The sequence below is a fragment of the Hevea brasiliensis genome, chromosome 13 (genome assembly GCF_030052815.1).
Source record: "Hevea brasiliensis isolate MT/VB/25A 57/8 chromosome 13, ASM3005281v1, whole genome shotgun sequence".
NCBI classification, from domain to species: Eukaryota; Viridiplantae; Streptophyta; class Magnoliopsida; order Malpighiales; family Euphorbiaceae; genus Hevea; species Hevea brasiliensis.
Window position 1 is genome coordinate 85,823,483 of NC_079505.1, and position 23,447 is coordinate 85,846,929.

At 34.0% G+C, this 23,447-nt stretch overlaps 2 protein-coding genes across 2 annotated transcripts; one reads left to right on the forward strand and one right to left on the reverse strand.

Moving 5' to 3' along the window:
* Positions 1-3,578: 3,578 nt before the first annotated feature.
* On the reverse strand, positions 3,579-6,758 carry LOC110669668 (40S ribosomal protein S13). Its single transcript, XM_021831416.2, has 5 exons — positions 6,609-6,758; positions 6,450-6,522; positions 6,016-6,154; positions 4,493-4,679; positions 3,579-3,899 (listed from the first exon to the last, which is right to left on the reverse strand). Exons 1-5 carry the CDS (start codon positions 6,629-6,631, stop codon positions 3,866-3,868), a joined length of 456 nt encoding a protein of 151 aa, XP_021687108.1. The 5' UTR covers positions 6,632-6,758; the 3' UTR covers positions 3,579-3,865.
* Positions 6,759-18,766: 12,008 nt separating this feature from the next.
* On the forward strand, positions 18,767-22,690 carry LOC110669673 (somatic embryogenesis receptor kinase 1). The gene is made up of 4 exons (XM_021831422.2): positions 18,767-19,525; positions 20,174-20,434; positions 20,556-21,428; positions 21,951-22,690. The coding sequence occupies exons 1-4, from the start codon at positions 19,102-19,104 to the stop codon at positions 22,430-22,432; spliced, it is 2,040 nt and encodes a 679-aa protein (XP_021687114.2). The 5' UTR covers positions 18,767-19,101; the 3' UTR covers positions 22,433-22,690.
* The last annotated feature ends 757 nt before the right edge of the window (positions 22,691-23,447 follow it).

Sequence of the window (23,447 nt, forward strand, 5' to 3'; positions counted from 1 at the left end):
TTATTAAAATGAGCGGATCTCATTAATAGAATAAACTGTACATGGTCTCAAACTCGTTACAAGCCCATTACACTTTAAAAACCTTATAACAACTCTAAAGCCCAATTCAAGACTAAGGCCCAAACCGGAAGAGGAAACCCTAACCAACTCGAGAGCCCAAAGACCAACTGCCACTGAGAGCTCAACCACACGGGAGTAGGGGTGAGCATTCGGTTCAAACCGAATCGAATCAAATCGAACCGAATTAAATTATAAAAATCGAATCGTAAATTTTAGAAATCGAACCAAACCGAACCGAAATGGGTGAAAAATTGAATCGAACCGAACCGCTCTATTTCAGTTCAATTCGGTTTAAACCGATTAGTTTGATTTTTTATTGATTTTTTAATTTAGACTTGATTTTCAAGTTATTTGGTCTAATTTTAACTTTGGTTTGAACCTAATAACCATTAATCAACGAAATTAAATAATTAATATATATATAATTAAATATAATTCATAAATTTTTCATAAAAATAAATCAATTCAAAAATCGATTCAGTTCGATTTAGTTTGATTTGACTATATAAATCACTGTTCGGTTCGGTTCGGTTTAATCGATTTTTTTCTCTTCAAAATCGAACCGAACCGAAATAACCAATATTTTTATAATTTAAAACCGAACCGAACCGATTGAATTTTTAAACTGAACCGATTGTACTGAATTGACTAGGTTCGGTTCATTTTTTCGGTTTAAACCGAATTCTGCTCAGCCCTACACGGGAGCATAAGAACAAGAGAAAACTCTTCCAAACACAACCCAAAACATTAATTCAATTCAGGCACAGTTATACATGAAAATTTTGTTCTAAAATAGATAACAAGGTAATATTAAAGTTTTAGATTTGAGTTGCTCAATTAATTTAAATCACGATTATATATAACGGGTTAATTCATTGTTATTAAAGTTATCTTCAAACTCATAAAATTTAAAATATTGAAATTGAGGTTTTAAATTCAAATACAAAAAGAAAAAAAAATTGCATAGGTTGATGGTTAGATTAGAATAGTCTCTGTTACCATACGAGAATTATCCTTCTTCCTTTTCTTAGCTAGCAGATTGCCAGTGTTAGCCTTTACGAGTTATTTATTTTGTTTTCTATTTTCTTTCATCTAACTTAATATGTGTTTCACCCTTTGTCTCTAAAACTCTCATATCTGCAAACGTGTTATTGTGAATTTTTCAAAATGTCAGAGATAAATCTTTTTTTACCCACACCCCAAACTACGCATAACATAGTGAGAAAGCCGCATGGTTCAGCTAAAGGAGCATTGCTTCTTTTAGCCAACTTATTGTCCCATAGCAATTGCAAAACCCAACAAAGGTGTTGTATGTGTTCCTCGAGATTGCTACTGTATACTAGTATGTCATAAAAAAAGACGACTATAAATTTACGTAAACACTTGCAAAAGACATCATTCATCAATGCTTGAAAAGCGGAGGGAGCATTGGTCAATCTAAAGGGTATAACTATAAATTGTACTGACTGTGTCCCTAAAATTAGGTCATAGTTTTCAAGAGGCAAAATAAAAACCTCTAATTCAAAGTAATTACCCTGCATATGCCATCCAAAATTCTTACACTTAGCGATACACTGCATGTTTTGCCCATTTGCCACCTTTACTGACACACCACTTATTAGTTCAGTATGACATTAAAGTTTTGCTGACAACATGACTACCGAAAAAGTTATGAGTACTGCTTGTGTCCACTAGTATTTGCAACTTTAATTTCCCACTATTGCCACTGATACACATAGTTTGTGCTCCTTGAGTTCCACGTAAAGCACTTGCAGACAACTGCAATTCCTTCCTAGATTCCTCTTCCACCATTCCGTCTTCATCTTCGCCCTTATCAACAATGACTTGCATCACAAATGATTACCATTTTTTACATTTATGGCCTCGCAAAAATTTGTCATCACACTAAAAGCAATGTCCCTTTTCCCTCTTTTCAGTGATTTGCTTACTTGTGAGATTTCTTGGTAGCCTCGGACTTGCAATAGGCAACTTTGGAACATTGGGTAGTAGCAGGATCCAAGCCTAATCTTTAGGGATAGTAAATTTGCTACCAACAAAAATTGGATTGGAATATGAGCTAATAGGTAGTGATGCAAAGCTGGTTTTAGCCAGGGGTTTAGTTTTATTGTGCAATGCTGCTACTGTTATCTCTTGAAGCCTCACAAGAGAACAGGCATCTGAAAGAGATTGTGACTTATAAACATTCGGACAGGCATTTACAACCCATCCACCAACCCTAACAAGAAAAAACTCAAAGTCTGATCTTCACGTTTACCAGCTTTAGGATACAAAATATCGAAAGTATCCAAGTATTCCTATAAGGTACCTGTCTTCAAATTTTTTAAATTTGATAACGGGTCATCAAAAACTTGGGCACTAAATCTAGCCCTCAACCCATGCATATAATCCTCCCAATTCTTGTAAGCCCCAACTCCCTTGGTTTTAATATATCCCTGGTGCCATTGCACAGCCTTCCCATCTAAGTGCATTGTTGCAATTTTGATTCTATTTCCCACCGGAGTTCCAGTAACTTCAAAGTAACAATCGAAATTAATCAACCATGATTCTGGATCTTCCCCATCAAAATGAGAGAAATTTAATTTTGGAAACTTAGACCAAGATGGATTACATTGAGTGAGATTACTATTAAAGTGCTCACCGGCTTGAGAAGTGCCAATGAGTGTTTTATTAGAAATCAATTCGTTATACTAGAGACTTATAAGTACCATAAGAGTTTTCAGCTCATGTATGCCCTGATTGGTGCTTGTTTCTATCTCCTTGCTTAGCTCTATCTGCTTCTACTCAATATGATCCTCCATTTCCCTCATCGTTGCAACAAGCTCCCATCGCAATTCCTATCCTCTTGTACCGTCTACCATGATTGCCAAGATTATAGATTTGATACTATTGTCACGATATGAGTTATTTTTAGAGAAATAGAAAAAACTAGAAGAAAAGAGAGAGACCCACAAAAGAGGAGAAATTCAAGTGAGAGAGAGAATTCTCATTTATATCACACACCCAAACAGTAGAAATTACAATTATTTATACTAGAGGTTTTAACTAACGGCCTAATTAATTACATTCAATTCCAGCTCATTCTCTAACAATCTTTAACAATTTCTATTCCCGCCACATAGCTGTACTTCTCTCCCTGCCCTGCCGCCTCCATCAAAGCACAGCTTTCATCACAATTTGTAACTTATATGCTACAGATCCATCCATTATGGTTTCTAGTAACACCACCTGCTTCAGTAACTAAAACGTTTCTTAGGCCCGTTCATATAGTCGAATCAGTTACACACTTGCACTGCTCATGGGAACGTGCTAAATTGTACACGCGCAACCAAGAAGTATTAACACAATCCAACACTACGACCATCTTAAATTTCAAATAAGGCCCAAAATGTAACCTAACGCCAACCAATAATCGTTCAGTCCCTTCTCCATAAACTCCATTCTCATCTATGAAAAAAATAAATTGCAACATAATTCTAATTCTTCGGTTTCTGCAACCATGAACAAATTAAAGTTGGTTTCATTTTTCACAGCCCACTTTGCAAGATAATAATACAATTGCAAATGTCATATCTCAGGTAAAACACAATATACTCCAAAAGTTAAAAGAAAATACAGACTCAAAATAAAGCAAACATTTTTAGTGCATAAATGAAGTTCTCAAATCCACTCCATCCTCATCCCATCATAACATGAATTCCTATTAGTTATGAACCACGACCAGATCTCACAAGAGTACAATATCTACTCTGGATATCCCAAAACTTTGCTCCGCAACATATCCAGCCTAGGCCACAAGTGTGCTGGCAGTGGTTGATTCGCTGCAAGAAAATATTACGAGTCAATAACAAACCAGTGAGGTTGGATAAGAAGGAATAGACAAGCAATATCACTTGAAAGAAGTAAAAGCACTGCTAAAAGAGCCAGATGGCTCGCTGAACAATAGTGAAAAGACTCTAAGTTACATTACATACCAAAACAAAAAAAAAACCTTCCAGAAAAACGAAATTTATATCCTTCTGGCAACTCTGACAAAGTAGAATGGCACTTTTTTCTTAATGTTTGACATAATATTAATCAGCTAAAAAAATTTACATAGCAAAACTCTAAACTTATGAATGTACAGCTAAAGTTCAAACAGAAACAATAGTGCCTTTTTTTTTTTTTTTTTTTTGGGGGGGTGTGGTTGTTGGAGGTGTGTGAATTTAATGGGGTAGTTGTGATAACAACCCCCTAATAACATAAGCTAAAACATTCATTCCGAAATGGCACAATCAAAAAGTCATTTCCAAATATGAATAATTAAAAAGTTTTGCTTAACCATATTCAAAAAGGCCATAGGAGATGCATGATATGCTGTCGGGTCACTTGCAAAAATGTGAGAATACAATTCACAACAAAGTAGACAGCTTACTATTTCCAGACGGGAGGTAGCTTCTTTGTTTTCTTGTAGTATCGAGCGAGCCTATGAATCCTGCTCTCAACAAGGATCAACCTAAACTTGGAATCCTTATCCTTCCTGTTCCTCTCTAGATGCTTCCTAATTGCAACGGCCTTCTTGATAAGATGGTACAAATCCTCAGGAATTTCAGGAGCAAGACCTAACAAAACAAATATCAACAAATAAATTCGAAAATGATTAAGTAAAATTGTAGCTCAACATTTTGTTTCAAAGGAAAAAAAAAAAAAGAAGAAAATTAAATATAGGGTAAATTACTATTTAGTCACTATATTTTAACAAAACTAACTCCTTGATCTATGTATTTTGAAAAATACACAATTTAATTCATATATTTTGCTTCCGTTAAACTATTTAATCCCTCCGACAATATTTTCATTAATCAATAATAGTCAAACTTCTATTTAGTCCATTTGTTTTAATGAAATTAATTAGTTAGTCCTTATATTTTGAAAAAAGACATTAGTTAGTCTATGTTATTTTGGCTCCATTAACTATTTAGTCTTCTAATTATTTTTTATAACTAAACTATCATAATTCTCTCCCTCTTATTTCTCTCTTAGTATTCTCTCTCTATGTTTCTTCTCCTCTATACTCACACCCTTCTCCCCCTTATTATCTCTTTATTTTCATCTCTTGATAAAACTGGTACAAACTGTATACACAAAAAAAGTTAATCAATTTCCTTGAAAAATTATTCCCTAATAGAGAAAACACAAAAATGACATTGAAGGAATTGGAAATTAAAAAAAATGTGAATTCAGATTTAGTCTTCACATAACAAAATTTCTATTTTTATCAAAAGATTACATTTTTCAAAATATTGTATTTTTTAAAATAAATGAACCATCAAATTAATTTTACTAAAATAAAGAGACTAAATAGTAGTGTTTTTCAAAATTCAGGGATCAGCTAATTAGTTTCTTTAAAATAAAGGGACTAAATAATAGTATGAATAGCATGAATAACGAAAAATTTAATAGAGAAAACAAATATTTTAACGGAAATAAAATACATGGACTAAATAGTATATTTTTTAAAATACAAGAATCAAGTAATTAGTTTCATTAAAATACAGTGACTAAAGAGTAATTTTCCCTTAAATATAAAAGTCTTACTAAAATTAATTCAGAATCTACAAATAACTGCACATTCAATTGAGTTTATTTTATGTTCTGCACACAATAACATGAACAGAATTCAGTTTGTTTTGAATAAGAGTCGGCCATGTTCCCTGTAAACAAATTGGTTTTTTCTTTTGAGCAAGAAAACACTCCACTTTGAACAATTTACATAGGCAACCTAGAAATAGGAGAATGTTTTATGGGGCCATATTTCCATGAAAAAAATAAATCATAAGCACCCTTTCAACTAACTAATCCCATTTTCTACATTTCTATTTACTTTCCTCACCATAAAAGAAGCAAATTTTCTTACACAAATGGACAATACACCTTAAGAGACCAAAACAATCTTACCATGAGCCTTGAGGATGCGCAAAATCTTGCTTCCGGTAACACTCTTAACCTGAGCAATACCATGAGAATCACGGAGAATGACGCCAATCTGAGAAGGAGTAAGCCCCTTCTTTGCAAATTTGCAAATGTTCTCCTCAACCTAATCGGAAAAAATAGTATTATTTCTTCTTCACAATTTAGCTTGAAATCCTTAAATATCCTAAACTGAGCATACATTGCAATCCCACATAATTGAAAACTTCCTCTCAAAAGATCTCAAACAAAACAGTAACGTTCCATTACAGAATAATATTTTGATTATTTGGAAGCTACAAGCAACTAAATCAAATCTTCTGAACACATTATTTTATCTAGCATTTTAAGCCGCAAATAACAGAGGAATTGATGGAACAAAATTGAGAGAAACGAAAAGTTCCAAAACTTATACGACTCACATCCTGGGGAGAGATCTTGAGCCAACTTGGTGGAGTTCTCTTGTAAGGCAGAGCTGAAGCCGAAATACCCTTACTGCAAACAAGCAATGCACAAATCAAAAACTGCAGTATACAAACATTGAGAGGAAAAAAGAGACAGAGAGAGAAAGAGGGAGATACCCGCGACTGTGCATACGACCCATGGTGCGGTGATGAAGGCTGATCAGTCCCTGCCTTAGTTTCCTCTGCAACGAGCCGCAAACCCTAGATTTCCTACGAAAAGACTTTCCAGGGCTTAATATGCATGTCGAATACCAAAATGGGCCTGGTCAAAACATAGATTGCAATATTAGGGGTATGCTTGGGCTTATTGGTGGCCTATATTAGTGTAGCCTTCAGTATCTATTCGAACACCAGAGCCCAGCTTTTTACGCGGGTCTAAGGTCCAAGTGGTCAAGTCCAAGCCCACCATGTGTTCGACCAAGAGGGGAAACAAACATCAAAGTAATAGTGGCGGTCGTGGGTAATGTTCATCGTAAAACCAAAAGTAATAACTGATAAAGCACCTTTCTTCCTTTTGGGGACTAGGATTCCTCATCGTTTCGCTATTTTTAGCAGCCAGCCAGCCAGCTAACTGCTTGTGCTTGGACCCCTTCATAAAGGAAAAGCCATGATGCTCCCCGATAATTGTGTTAAATAAGAAGAGAAGCTGCTTTTATGCCTAATGCCCATGTTCGAAGCTAAATCTTATTTTTCAAAATTTTCCATACACCAAGTGTATATTTCATATAATTAATATAAGTCAACCTAATGAAATATAATGAAATAAAAATTTTAATAAATAATAAACTAATAATTCATATTATTATATATATTATACTAGTATTTTATTTCAGTTGATTACATATTTCTTACAAGACTTTCTTTCATGCTCCACTCCTTTGGGTTACATTTACAAATTTGCATTTATGACAGTATGAGCTGCGACATTGATTTCCATCATCTTGTTGGTAGGCATCCCACAGTTAAATTCACTATAAGAATTAATTATTAGTCCAACTTTAATTTAATGACAAGATGTTAGCATGGCTGTCTCGAAGACGCTTCTTTCTTCGCTGATACAAAATGGTCCAAGTGCTTTTTAGAAGGTTATTGCTCTGAGAAATCATGCAAGAGCACTATGAGAAGTGGGGTAAGGAGTAAGTATAACAATTGCTTTAATTCTTTAGTTGTAAGGTCCTACAGGAAGAATCAAATGCCATCCATTTGTGTGCCAAAAGACCTCGGAAGCTAATAATTATGCTAAAGGTAATTGAATAGAAACGTCTAAAACCCTCCTAAATGTTCTTATTGGAAACTTTCTATGGAAATAATAAAAAATTCCACGCTTTGATTTTGTCATTAAGGTAAGTTTAGATACTCGTTTTCCTTCCGACCCATTCGCTACGCAGTGCAATAATTGAAATTTTGTTAACCTTTGTGATAAGTGGGGTATGTCGTCTGCCGAAATTTACCCAGTTTTGTGCATGGCTGGGCCGTCATGGGCATCAATCACAACTTTATGCTCCTCAGTCCTCAATTGAGTTGCTTTTTCCTATCCTTTTTTAGCCACCTCAAAGAAAGTTGCCCTCTTCTATTGGACGTTGACACTATATGCACCCTTGAAGTGACTCAAATTCCTTATATGCATTCATTGATATTATCCACATACCAAAAGACCCACAATGACATATTAGAGGGAAAAATCCAAGAGATGCCTAAAATTATATTATCATGTCAATGTTTTCATCCAAGTGAAAATGCTAGCTAGAAGCCTTCTCTTCTCATATGTGAGTCGTAATGCCCAAAAATTTATAGATAATCCATCAATGGGTTGGGTTGAAGGAAAAGAAAAAAAAAAAGAGCAGATAAATTATTCTAGATTGTTTCCCATTCTAGCTCAACATTGCATGCATTTTATCCCAACAGATTTGTTGTAAAAATTAGTTTTTAGATCTTATAAACTAGGCAGGGTAGAATAGAGAAATTTATTAATTCTAGATTATTCTTGTACATTATATATAAATTCTTTTCAGCTCACTCAATAATAAGATAGTCAAGTTTTTTTTTCATGGTATCAAAGCACAACTGTGCTACTGATATACTGTTCTTCTCTAAAATCCAATACAATTCAGCAAGTTTTTCCATAGCTCAAACACCAGCTACAGAAAATACTACTGGTAGTGGTACTGCTGTCAGAAATACCACTAGAATGCAGATCAATAATGGTGGAAATGATATCTTCCATTTGCACAACTCTAACCATCCGGGCACGATGCTTGTAAGTTCACCTCTCACAGGAAGAAATTACTTGTCATGGAGTAGATCCATGGTACTAGCTTTAAGAGCCAAAGATAAGCTGGGTTTTGTAGATGGGAGCTATGAAGTTCCTGCTACAGATGCTACAACTCTGGATAAATGGAAGAAAGTAGATAGCATGGTCACCTCATGGATACTCAACTCACTCTCAAAAGAATTGGTGGATGCCTTCATTTATGCAACCTCTTCTAAGAACCTGTGGGAAGAGATTAAAGAGAGATTTGGAGAAAGTAATGGACCTCTCCTATCCCAGCTTAAAAGAGAGATAAGTACTCTAACTCAAGATAATGCATATGTTTAGTATATTTCACTAAACTTAAAAAATTATGGGATGAATTAGCTTGTCTTAAGCCTTTGCCAGTATGTGAATGTGGTGCAGCCAAACAAATGGAAGAAATAAATAGTGAAGATAAACTTATGCAATTTTTAATGGGATTAAATGAGACTTACGACCATGTCAGAAACCAGATCCTTCTAATGGATCCCTTGCCAAGTGTAAACAAGGCCTATTCTATAATACTTAGAGTAGAAAAGCAGAGGGAAATTCATGTTGATGCTAAGAATTTTAATACAGCAATGGCAGTCAAGGGGCAATTTCAGAAAGATAAATTTCAAGGCAAGAAAAAAGAGTTTGGGAAGAAAGAAACCAGAACATGTAATCATTGCAATGCCAGTGGTCATACCAGAGACACATGCTTCAAGCTACATGGGTATCCAGAATGGTTTACTGAATTAAAACAGAAAAAGGGCAAGGCTAAGCAAAACACAGTAGCTAATGTGTATGAGGAGATACCTGAATGCAAAGGCAAGACAGATCACAAGAATGAAGTAACAGGAGTTGACTGGGCAAGCATAGTCCAGCTTGAAATTGCCAAATACATGCAGAATCAGAATCCTGTAACAAATGAGGCAAGCTGTGTTAATTTCACAGGCTTTGCAGGTAAGAATCCAACTTACTACTCTACTAGCAGACATGGTAAGAATAGTGGTATATGGATAGTAGATTCAGGAGCATCAACTCATATGTGTCATGATTTTTCCCTTTTCCAAAAACCTGTGAAATTAATGTCATGATTTTTCCCTTATCCAAAAACCTGTGAAATTAAACAATCACTGTTTTGTTACCTTGCCTGATGGAAACACCAAACCAGTCAAATACAGTGGAAACATCATGATAAACCCATACCTGTATCTCCACAATACACTATACACACCAAGTTTCAAATATAATTTACTGTCAGTGAGTGCACCTACTAAAACCTCACTTATTTCAATCCAATTTTTCTCTGACCATTGCCTCCTGCAGGACCCAGTGACTGAGGCAGTACTAGCAAGAGGAGAATTGCAAGGAGGGCTATATGTGATAATAGCAAACAAAAGTAATCATGAGATCTTTAAGGGTAACTGTAATTCTGCTCTTAAATTCAGCCATGTTCAGCCAAAACTTCAAGCAAATGAGGTCATACAATCTTCTATTTCTCCCAATTCTTATGAATCATGGCATTACAGATTTGGACACATTTCAGATACCAAGTTATCTCATATCACAGTCATCACACCAGAAATTAAAAACCATAAAATGTGTGAGGTATGCCCACTTGCTAAACAACAAAGACTTAGTTTTCAAAAAAGCAAAATTGCTACAAAAGAACTTTTTAATTTAATTCACATTGATTTATGGGGACCTTACCAAGAATACTCAATTTCACATTCAAAATATGTTCTCACTATTGTTGATGATTTTTCAAGAGTCACATGGACATATTTACTGCCTGACAAAACCAGGGTTTACAATACCTTATTGGAATTTTTAAATATAGTTCAAAATCAATTTCAAAAACAAGTCAAGGCAGTAAGGTCAGATAATGGCATTGAATTTATCAATCAGCAACTTACAACAGTTTTCAAAGCAAAAGGGATTTTACGTCAAAGAACTTGCCCATACACTCCACAACAAAATGGAGTTGTGGAGAGGAAACACAAGCATTTACTACAAGTGGCAAGGGCTTTAATGTTTGCATCCAAAGTGCCAAAATATTTTTTGGGGGAAAGCATTTTAACTGCCACATACCTCATAATTAGAATGCCTAACAAAGTTTTAAATTGGAAAACCCCTTATGAGATTTTGTTTGACAAAAAACCTGATTACAATTACCTTAAAATTTTTGGTTGCCTATGTTATGCCACTAACATTAGGCCACAAAAACACAACTTTAAAGAAAGAGCTTTCAAATGCATCTTCATAGGTTATGCTTCAGGTTTTAAGGCATACAAACTATATGATTTGCAAAATAAAAGAATCATAATCTCCAGAGATGTGATTTTTTATGAAAACTATTTTCTATGTGCCAGTGAGCATGCCAAACACAAAAGTGTCATTCCTTTAGTCATACCTGACATAGATCCAGTTCACTCACATTTTGAACCCACCTTGTTAAATGAATCCAATGATAATTCAGAAACCATTGACACATCACCTACTGCAGAACTATATTCACCTCTTCCATCCTTCTCAAACCACATTCATCCATCACACAGTCCTGCACCAGTCAGAAGAAGCACAAGGATGATAATAAAACCTTTGTGGTTAAATGATTTTGTAACTCAAGTCAGTGCCAACAGTTCTAATGCAATCACACTTGCTAGTACTACCACAGAATCTGCAGGTATCTCTTTCTCACCTTTCATATCACATTTTCCCTCCATACCTCAATATAATCATGATTACATATAATTTATGGCAAATGTATCTACTATTCATGAACCACAAAATTACCATCAAACTAGTGAGGACAGTAATTGGTCTCTTGCTATGAAAATTGAACTGGAGGCTTTAGAGAAGAACAATACATGGTTTCTCACTACCCTTCCCAAGGGTAAAAAGGCTATAGCTTCAAAATGGGTGTACAAAATTAAATACAAACCAGATGGTACTGTGGACAAGTACAAGGCAAGATTAGTTGCCAAGGGGTACAATCAATTGGTTGGAATTGACTATCATGACAATTTCTCACCTGTAGCTAAATTAGTTACTGTGAGATTGTTTTTAGCTATAGCTACTACATTCAATTGGCCCATTCATCAATTAGATATCAACAATGCATATTTACATGGTTATTTAGATGAAGATGTATATATGCAGCCACTAGAAGGTTATACAAAAGCAGCTCAGGGATAAGTATGCAAATTAGTAAGAAGCCTTTATGGTCTAAAGCAGGTAGGAAGACAATGGAACAAAGAATTAACAGGGAAGCTACAAGCATTTAGATTCCATCAGTCAGCATTTGACCATTGCTTGTTTACTAAAGGATCTGGTCTCAATTTTATTTCGCTAATTGTTTATGTAGATGATTTACTAATTGCTGGTGCAGACATGAATCAGATTATAAAAGTTAAGAAATTCCTAGATGACCAATTCACAATCAAAGACCTAGGCTATGCCAAGTACTTTTTAGGTCTTGAAATAGCCAGGTCAGAAAAGGGCATATTCCTGAGCCAGCGCAAATACATCTTGGATATAATCCAAGACATGGGATTACAAAATGCCAAAACAAGCCCCTATCCTATGCCAAAAGGTTTGAAGCTATATAATGAAAATGGAGAATTGATGACAGACCCCGACAAATACAGAAGGCTTATAGGAAAATTGTTATACCAGGGACACTTATAAGGCCGGATCTTTCATATGCTACTCAAAAGCTGAGCCAGTTTATGCAAGCTCCTCGTAAACCACATTGGGACGCAGCCATCCATATCATCAAATACTTGAAAGGATGCCCCTCTAAAAGCTTATTCTTCCCTCAAGAAAATTATCTGAAGCTTCGAGCCTTCTGTGATGCAGATTGGGCGTCTTGTCCTATGAGCAGAAAATCTATTACAGGATTTTGTATTTTCTTGGGACCTTTGTTAATCTCCTGGAAAGCCAAAAAGCAGACCACAATAAGCAGATCCTCAGCTGAAGCTGAGTATAGAAGCATGGCAACTACTGTTTGTGAACTAAAATGGCTCAGTTACCTCATTGAAGATTTTAGCTTGAAACTCCATCTCCCCATCGCACTCCGCTGCGATAACAGAGCAGCTGAACATATCGCGGCTAATCCAGTCTTCCATGAGAGGACCAAGCACCTAGAGATCGATTGCCATGTGATCCGCGATCAGCTGAACAAGGGCTTCATCACCACCGTGCATGTACCGTCAAGACACCAGCTTGCCGATCTCTTCACGAAACCCTTAACTTCTGCCTTATTCAATGGACATCTCTTCAAGATGGGACTCCACGATACGCACGAGTCTCCACCTTGAGGAGGGGCCTGATAGATAGTCCATCAATAGGTTGGGCTGAAGTATGGAGATGGGCTGAAGGAAAAGGAAAAAAAAAGAGTAGATAGATTATTCTAGATTGTTTCCCATTCCAGCTCAACATTACATGCATTTTGTCCCAATAGATTTGTTGTAAAAATGAGTTTTTAGATCCTATAAACTAGGCAGGGTAGAATAGAGAAATTTATTAATTTTAGATTATTCTTGTACATTGTATATAAACTCTTTTCAGCTCACTCAACAATAAGACAGTCAATTTTTTTTTTCAAAAATCTCTTGCCAAAAAATCAAAAGATCAATACCAAGAAAGCAGGGAACTTTTACTGATGTTGTTGAGTTGTAATATTGTCAATTTTCTTCCCAAAGAGAGATGAGAATAGATGCAATGCTTGACTTTTTAACTTCATGTTTCTGTTCCTTCTTTCTTTGCATGAGACAGTTTAGAACCGTCCCTCTCTGCTTTTCAAGAAAATGTAAGTGTTCTTCAATTGATATATAATCCAACATCAAGATTATATTATGCATGTCAGTGTGCGTTAAAAGAATTATAACTTGTGGCATTTTCTAAACGAGAGGGATGCCTTCTTTTTCTGTGAAAAAAAATCAGCAGAGAACAGATCTTCCAAAAACAAGTTGGCTGGCCAAAGAGCTTTGCAGGCCTGTTGGTTATGAGAAACTAAACCAAGAGATGCCTACCCTAGATGATAACTGCACATGCCTAAAAAGCAACGAAATTTAATAATGTATGCATTAAAAAAACCCTCCCTTTAATGGGTGAATGTGATCATTTGATTACTTAATCAAACAAGGGTTGAAGATGAACATAAAAAGAATGGTCTTCTAGCAGATCGTGCAGGCCTAGACATTCCAATATGTAAACTCTATCTTATATTATTATTATTTAATAGGGGGAAAGGTGAAATATGCTCCCGTACAGTTACAAGTGAAGTGGGAGTGTTTGTCAGGTATAAAATTTAAAATTCAAATTTTGATAAATTTTCCTTCTAAATATTTTAAATTAAGAATAAAAGATAAAATCAATAAGAGAATGCAAGTCAAAATCAAAAAGCCGTTTAATAAGTAACCATTTCAAATTAAATTCATAATATTTGCATATATATTTATAATACAAAAGATCAGAATTTCAAATACTCACAGTTTTATTTTATTAAAAAATCTATCAAATATATAAAAGAGTAGAGAAATTTATAGATGTCCGGATTAGGGGTGTAGATAATTATAATTAGCTATGCAGAGCAGAAGAAGATAAAATTGGGAGAGTGGTCCTAATTTTCACAAATGCAGTGTAGTTGTCAATAACGTTAGAAATAAGAAACAAATTAAAATACGATCATTTTAAATGTAAAGAAAGTTAGAAACAAGAGGCAAATTAAAATACGGACGATCATTGTAATGTCAGGGATACAGATACTGGTAGACTCAAACACGCAAGAGAATCGTCGCAGAGATCCATTGGCTATTCAATGGAAGTACAGAGTAACCAACCCATTTGTAAACTTTCGTTACTCCCACAGATTCCTTGCCAGGCTCTATATGTTGCCATGGACTAGTTTCCAAAACCAAATTTGTAAGTGGTCCTGCATGCTCCATGGCTTCTTCCGAATCCGATTCTATGTATATATATATATATATATATATATATATATATTTGATGCGCATTCATGAAAATAAAATAAAATATTTCTAGTATGTATATTTCAAATTTAACTTTATATTAGTATAATATAATAAGATAAATTTTTTAAAGTATAATAAACAAATAATTTAATTAATAGTGTATAAAATTTTTTTATCAATTTTTTGTTTGATTTAATTTTTTGTAATAAAACAAATCTATATTTTGTACAAATTCGAATTTCTAGAAAAGGCTAAGATATAAAGGGGATAAATTCAAAATATAAACAAGGCCCAGCTACCCAAACTCAAAAAGAAAAATAAAATTCAGAGGTCCACTCAACAATGAGCCTTGGAGGCTAGGGTACCGAATCATGTGACATACATTTCAAGATCCGTCATGCATGGCTCTTTGTACAACGCAAAGCCATCCACACCATAGAGCTACTCCAGCTCTCAACAGGATAACAACAATCATTAGGTAGCGCCAAAAATAGATAGGTCATTTTCCATCGGTAACACTACTTTATTGAGTCCCTCACTCTCAAGCCATTGCCAAAAACCTCAAGAAGGTTGAACATGAATCTATCAATAGAAACTCCAGGGATAAATCATGGAAGAACTCATGGCTTTTCATTCTCTTGTAACTATAAAGGACCAGGTACCATTCAAATTTGGCACCAAAGCCCTAATATAATCTTCAACTACTAACCCAAAGGAACAGCCTCTCCATAGAGCTAATCCTACACACCGCAGACAAATCTACACCCACAACTCATAATCACGATAAGAATCCCTCAAACACAAAATAAGGCATATACATTATAGCAGCCTATAGATGAAGAGGCAGTAACTCACTTTTCATGTCAGGGTTAGAGAAAGCATTGTAACATTTCCGAAAGAACAAAGAAAGGCTCATGAGAGAACAGAATTAGCAAACTCAAAGACTCAAAATAATAGAAAAGAGATTGGAAATTTTCTGTTTAAAAATTAGAGAGAGAAGACCAAAGTGTTCCCATATAATCTCATAAACAAATATTTTGGAATCATATAGAAAAATGCAATTGCATACAAATATTACTAATTGCAAAATCACTGTAAAAAGCTAGCTATATTTTAATTTTTATTTCTTTACAAGCAGGAGCGTAATTATTCATAATATGGAGGGGTTATAGCCACTAAAAAATTTTCAAAATTATATATAAATATATATATATATACACCAAAAAAATTATTGTTTACCTCCCTAATTTTTTTAAAAAAATTAAAATTTACTTATAAATTTTAATATATTTTCTTAAAAAATTATGATTTTCCCCTCAATGTTCTCAATTTTGTGTAAATTTTATTCGCATTTTTACATTGTTTTCATTTAATTCTTATAATTTTATTAAATTTTCATGTAATTTTTTTTTAATATTTATTTTTACCCTCAAAATTATATTTATAGTTCAATCCCCGTTCACCAGACAAGAATTTTTTATGTTTCATGCATTAAAAATGTGAAATGAATTTAAGTAACTGATAATAAGTAAATTACGAGAAAAAAAATTAAAAATAAATAAATAAATAAGTAAAAACATGAACAAATGTTGTAGCAGGCTGGCTAACGGCAATGTGGGGAGCAGGAAAGTAGGAAGGCGAGAGGACAGTAGCATGGGAGGAAGTGATGTCAGAACTCTGACACACCACAAACTCTCCGAGCTTCACATTTTATTTCCCGATCACATCTCATCAATACTAATCCCCGTTGATTTTGAATCTCTCTTATGGTCCCATACCCTATGACCACCTATTGATAGTGTTTCCATTTTTTTTTCCTTATTTTAGTTAAATGGTTAAAATTTTTAATTTTTTTAAATTTAATATAAATTTAAATTAAAATAAAAAAATTAAGAAATTAAAATTTTGATTTATTAAACTTATTAATTTTTTAGTTTAAATTAAAATTTTTAATTAAAAAATAAAAAATTAAACTAATTAATCTTTTTTATTTAAATAAAAAATTCAAGAAATTTAATTTATAAATTTTAATTTTTAAGTTAAATTAAATTTAAATTAAACTTTTAAATTAAAAATAAAAAATAATCTAAATTTAATTTTTCTAATAAATATAGGAGTGAAATTAAATATTTTTTCTTAGTTAAATTAAAATTTTATTAATTATTTAATTTAATTTAGTAACTAAAAATAAATAACTCATTTACCAAATTCAGTTTCAGTTCTTAATCTCTCCATTTTCAGTAAAAAAATAAGAAAAAGTTAAATAAGTCTTTATATTTTTAGTAAAAAGTTAAATAAGTTTAAAATTAAATTTTAAGTTAAATAAATTTTTATATTTTCTATCAATACTAAATAAATTTATATTTAATAAAATATTATTTTTTTTAATTTTAAATATTAAAATTATTTATCAATTTTAATTAAATTAAAACATAAAAAAATTGAAAAGCATAATCAACAAAAAATATTTAATATTAAAATTATTATTTTTAATATTTTATTTAAAAAATAAAAAATAAAAATTATTATTTTAAAAGTATTTTATTATGTGTAAATTTATTTAATATATAAATTTATTTAACACAAAATTTAATTTTAAATTTGTTTAATTTGATTGAAAGTAAAAAAACATTTAATTTAAAAAAAAAAAAATTGATCCCCTCTCTTTCTAGGGCTAGACTGAGTTCATTCACACATCATTCTACCTTTCTTGTTGCTTTGAATTTGAACTTGTGTTCGATGCTAGTCTAACCTAGTTCCATTCCATCGCCTCTGTGAAACCCTGACTGACGGCATACAAGTTACCACGTGGCACGACTAGTGCTTTATAGCTTTAGTAAAGGTCCCACTGTAACACCACTCAGATTTTATATAATAAAAGAGAGAGAAATGATAATAATAATAAATTATAGCATCTTTACAGATAGAGTTGAATTGCGCTCCAGATGATGATTATTATTTTTTCTTAACCACTGGGTCAATTTAATTTTATAATTTTCTCTATGCCTTTCTTTTTTATCAGATATAATAATTCATTAAAAAGCTTTAGTTGGTAAATAATATAAGCTCTATGCATTTATTAAGACCTTTAATAAATTTCTACCTTTGAAGAAAAAAAATATTCAAATAGCAAACATAAATTTAAAATTTATATGACTTCTTCTGATTGTCATTGAAAAAGTATTTTTAATTATTTATCTAAAAATTAAAATTATTTTTTTAAAATTATTTTTAATATTTGAAATGACTTTTTAAAAGTATTTGTTTATTTCTAAAATTTTAACGTCAAAGGAGTTTGCATTTTTTTATGCATTAATATGAGAATTTTGAGTTTTATTTTTAATCATTTATAATACAATGATGAACAATCAAATTATATGTTAAAGAGTTTATTTTCTTACCTCAATACAATTATTAATATCAATTTGACTTGATTAAATATTTTTATATTTTTTAAAAAAATCTATTATTAAAATTATTTATTTTTATCAATAGAAATTTTTCATATAAATATTTATTATTAATTATTAAATACATCGAGAGTATTAAATAATAATATTTTATTAAAAATAATAAAATAAAATTTTTTTAATTATAAGAATGTGAAATCTATATTTTAAGAATATATATATATATATATATATATATTGAGTGTACTTAATAATTTTTTAATATTTATAATATTTTTGAGTAAAAATATTTACAATAATTTAGGAGCATCAATTATTATGTTTCATACTTAAATTACAAAGCAAAGGACAACATTAAACTTCATAAATAATTTTTCCCTCAACTAATCACACTAATTATTTTTGTAATGTTACATGTACTTTTCATAAAATAATTTAAAATAATAATAAAAAATAAAGCAAATTAAGTAAAAGAATGATCATTTATTTATTTATTTTTTTGGGAAATAGGAAGAATGAAGAGCACATCAATGATCAAATGAGTCTTCCTCTACCCCACTGGCTGTGAAGAAGAACATTACCATGTAGCCGAGCATTTCAAGACCCTATACTCATCCAACCAAAGTCAGATAATCGGACGGCGTACAATAAAAATTGAATCTTTTCTTTTCTTTTTGAGTTTTCCCATATGGTGCTTCTTTACACTAAAACAATTATGGATGCCCCCTGCCAACCTTGTCTGTGGACTGCTATCATCTTCTCTTATGCCAATTAGAAACAGACTACTAGCTTACAAAGTAGAGAGAGAGAGAGAGGTTACTTTTGCTCGCTCGCCAGGCTTACAAAGGACAAACAGTCAAATAGAGGAGCAAATCTGTGACCACAACAGAATCTGGAGAGACATAGAGTAGGGAGAGCTTATCCTCCATATTGAGTTAAAATCAGAAATGAGTCTTGCTGTTTTCCTCTTTGCTTTCTTTGTTTTCATGTCCAAGGAAACTCGGGTTCGTGCAAACACCGAGCTAAGAGCGCTCATGGACATGAAAGCTGCCTTGGACCCCGAGGACAAGTACCTATCTTCATGGACCAATAATGGCGACCCATGTGATGGTTCCTTTGAGGGTATAGCCTGCAACGATTATGGTCAAGTGGCTAATATTTCCTTGCAGGGAAAGGGGCTCCGTGGGAAGCTATCTCCTGCTATTGCTGGGTTAATGCACTTGACAGGCCTCTACTTGCATTATAACTCTCTGTGTGGTAAGATGCCCAAGGAAATAGCTAACTTGAAGGGGCTTAGTGACTTGTACTTGAATGTGAATAATCTCTCTGGAGAAATACCTCCTGAGATCGGAGACATGGAGAATTTGCAAGGTTAGTTGCGTAGTCTGTGGAAAGACGTAAGCTTGGGTTTATGAAGTGTGCTTATCGCTAAATTTGGTTGCTTCTATCTGTTATGATTTTTATCATGCCTTTCTTTCATATGGATTTTCTTCCCCTTTGGCTGATATATGGAAATGGGTGGTTCACAACTGTGCTGCTCTGTTTCAAGAAATAGAGAAGAATATGCACTTTTGTTATTAGTATTCATATGGTTATTGCGCTTAAATTTGCCTACTACTGATATGCTGTGATGAATTTAATTTTTTTTCCCTTTATGAAACCAAAGCAAATATGAAGGCAAAAGATTCAATTTTTTCTCCTTCATCCCTTATCTTTTCTCGTTGTGGGTGGGTTCTTAGTTTGGATGTGGAACTGATTGAATGGAAATCTCCATTTTCTTTGATTTCTCAGCTTGGTAGCTTCTGGTATATGGTTATTTTCGAAAAAGCTAGAAACTTTGCAAGTTTTCATGGATTTTTACCCAAACGCTAAAAAACACTGTTCAATCATGTTTTGGTCTTTGCAACTGTGTTTGGGTTTTCACGTAAAAGTTCAAAACTTGCTGAAAATTTACATTCTCTCTTAAACTGGGTAATCAATTTGGCTTAGTGGGTTTGCTTATCTGGTTTTGCACTGTAGTTTTGCAGCTTTGTTATAACCAGTTCACCGGAAGCATACCCACCCAGTTAGGATCTTTGAAGAAGCTTAATGTTCTTGCTCTGCAATCCAATCAACTCACTGGTGCAATCCCTGCAAGTTTAGGTGATATGGGCGTGTTGATGAGACTAGATTTAAGTTTTAATAGTTTCTTTGGTTCGATTCCTACCAAACTAGCCGATGCTCCTCTGCTTGAAGTTCTGGATGTCCGGAACAACTCTCTCTCTGGCAATGTACCACTGGGTAATAATGCTACAAGGATCATGTTTTGTAATCAGTTATTCTCTTTGGATTATTTAATCTTCGGGACTTTTCAGAAATGACTTTACTAAATCTAATTTGATGTTTTCTTTGGTTGATGCAGCTCTTAAGAGACTGAGTGACGGATTCTTATACCAAAACAACCTGGGATTATGTGGTGCTGGCTTTATGAATTTGAAAGCTTGCAATGCATCAGATCATATTAATCCGAGCAGACCTGAACCCTTTGGACCAGATTCGACTGGTTTGCCAACAAGGGAGATTCCTGAAACTGCAAATTTGCAGCTGCCTTGCAACCAAACGCACTGTTCAAATTCATCGAGAACCCATCAGGCTGCAGTTGTTGTTGGCACAATCATCTTGACTATTGCATTGTCCGTTATAGGAATTCTGACATTTACTCAGTACCGTCGCCAAAAGCAGAAGCTTGGTAGCTCATTTGAAATTTCTGATAGTCGTCCAAGTACAGATCAGGCCAAGGGGGTTTACAGGAAGAATGGCTCTCCTCTAATCAGTCTTGAGTACTCTAATGGATGGGATCCTTTAGCGGATGGTAGGAATTTCAGTGGGCATGAGGAAGATGTCTTCCGGAGCTTCATGTTCAACTTGGATGAGGTGGAGACTGCTGCACAGTACTTCTCAGAAGTGAATTTGTTGGGTAAGAGTAACTTTTCTGCAACATACAAGGGAATTTTGAGAGATGGCTCTGTTGTTGCTATCAAGAGCATTAGTAAAACTAGCTGCAAGTCGGAGGAGGCTGAATTTTTGAAGGGATTGAATATTTTGACCTCGCTGAGGCATGAGAATTTAGTGAGGTTGAGAGGATTTTGTTGTTCAAGGGGCCGTGGGGAGTGCTTTCTCATTTATGATTTTGTTCCCAATGGTAATTTGCTGCAGTACCTTGATGTGAAGGATGGTGATGGCTGTGTGCTCGAATGGTCCACCAGAGTCTCTATTGTCAAGGGGATTGCCAAAGGTCAGTTTTACCACCTTGTTATTATTGCTCTGAATTTCTGCAGTTTTTGCTTGATTATTTTATTAATGTGTGAAGACATGTTAAAAAATGCAATTAAACTTTATTTTAAAGATTAAGAGGAAATGCACTGGAAAGAACTCAAATGAAAAAAAAAAAATATTTTTCTTCAAGGTAATTTACTGTGTCCTATAAAACCAGGTTCCAAAATGATTCAGTGTCCCCCTGGTGTGCAGTGAAATGAATTAGTGTTTAGTGAAGCTTGTATATACTTAATGGTCTCTAGATCTGATATTGATATCTGAAAAAAAAAGTTAATGTTTTTTTTACTCTTTGCACAATAGTTCTCTTTTTATAAGTTCTTGCATAGTACGCAGTAAATTCCAATTACAAACCAATTGGAGCAAAATTGCTCTTTTTCTATAACGTTGTTTAGTTCAGTATTAGGTGATTATATTGTGGCGAATGTCAAATCTGTTTATGGTTAATTTTATTTTTACTAAGATCTGTTCATTTCCTGAGCAGGTATAGCCTACTTGCATGGGTACAAGGTGAACAAGCCTGCTTTGATTCACCAAAACATTACAGCTCAAAAAGTGCTTTTAGACCAGCGACGCTATCCATTGCTCGCAGATTCTGGTTTGCAGAACCTTCTTACAAATGACATTGTATTCTCAGCCCTCAAGGCCAGTGCTGCAATGGGTTACCTAGCTCCTGAGTATGCAGCAACTGGCCGATTCACTGACAAAAGTGATGTATATGCATTTGGGGTGATTGTTTTCCAAGTTCTCTCAGGGAAGCGAGAAGTTACAAACTTAGTACGTCTAGCAGCTGAGTCTTGCACTTTCCAAGATTACATTGACCCCAATCTGCATGGGAGGTTCGACGAATATGAAGCAGCTAAGCTTGCAAGAATTGCTTGGCTTTGCGCTCATGAATCTCCTATTGAAAGACCATCTATGGAAGCTATTGTTCAAGAGCTGGGTAACTGCAGTAGCTGTCTTTAATTTCATGAATATTTTCTTCAACCACTGCCTGGGCAATTTTTGAATGAGTAATGATATGCTGGGAAATGTCACTAACTGAACTCTTAGGATTCGTAGTTGTTTGTGGTGTTGTGTTGCCTCCTCCTGCTGAGGATTAAACTTTGTTGTGAATGTGACTGAAAACTTGTTCTCAGCCTTGAGATGGGAAATTGCAAGCGATTTTCAGTTGTAATCACCTTAATTTTAGATATTTGATGTTTAAGTGGTGTTTTACCCCCATCGACGAAATGGCATTCATCTATTCTCACATTGGAACTGTGATGTTGCGCCTCGCAATGGTCAGATCTGGATGCTATATCAAACCATGGGATAGGTCTCACGCAAGTTCTTACCAGTTAGTAGTTACCATCATTGAAAGAGGTTGGGCTGCCCACACTGTCCATTTCAGTTCTGATTTGTATTAGGCTAGCGTAGGAACTAGAGAAGTGTGATGAAAGGGAATTTGTGACTGTTAATTGAGGCGCTTCACGCCCCATAGGATCCTCTATCATGCGGGCAGGGATAGAAAACTTGTATATATATATATATATATATATATATTCATTAGATGAAGATGAGCATTACATGTGGCTAGGCCCAAATACAAAGGCTTAAAAACCTAAGCTTGATCGGCCGGCACAAACATATATGAAGGTCAAGTTCAAAATCTAACCCAATCCAATACTCAAAACAGGGATCTTTTATCCCCAGCCCACTAAATGGCTCAAGCCCAAGACCGATCACTAGCCTGGCAGAAAGCACAACCACGCAGCAGAGCCGCCATCGACCTCTCCAAGGTACTGCCCGGGATCTGCAAACCAAGGGAAGCGCAGGGTACACGTAAGGCTGTGGGTGTTTAGTTTACCTTTGGATACAGTTGATAGCTAATAGATATCAAAATAGATCAATTATAATTTTGATAAACTTCAAAAAATAAAATTGATAGCTAATAGACAATTGATATAGTAGCTATTAATTGCAGTTCATATTTTTAGAG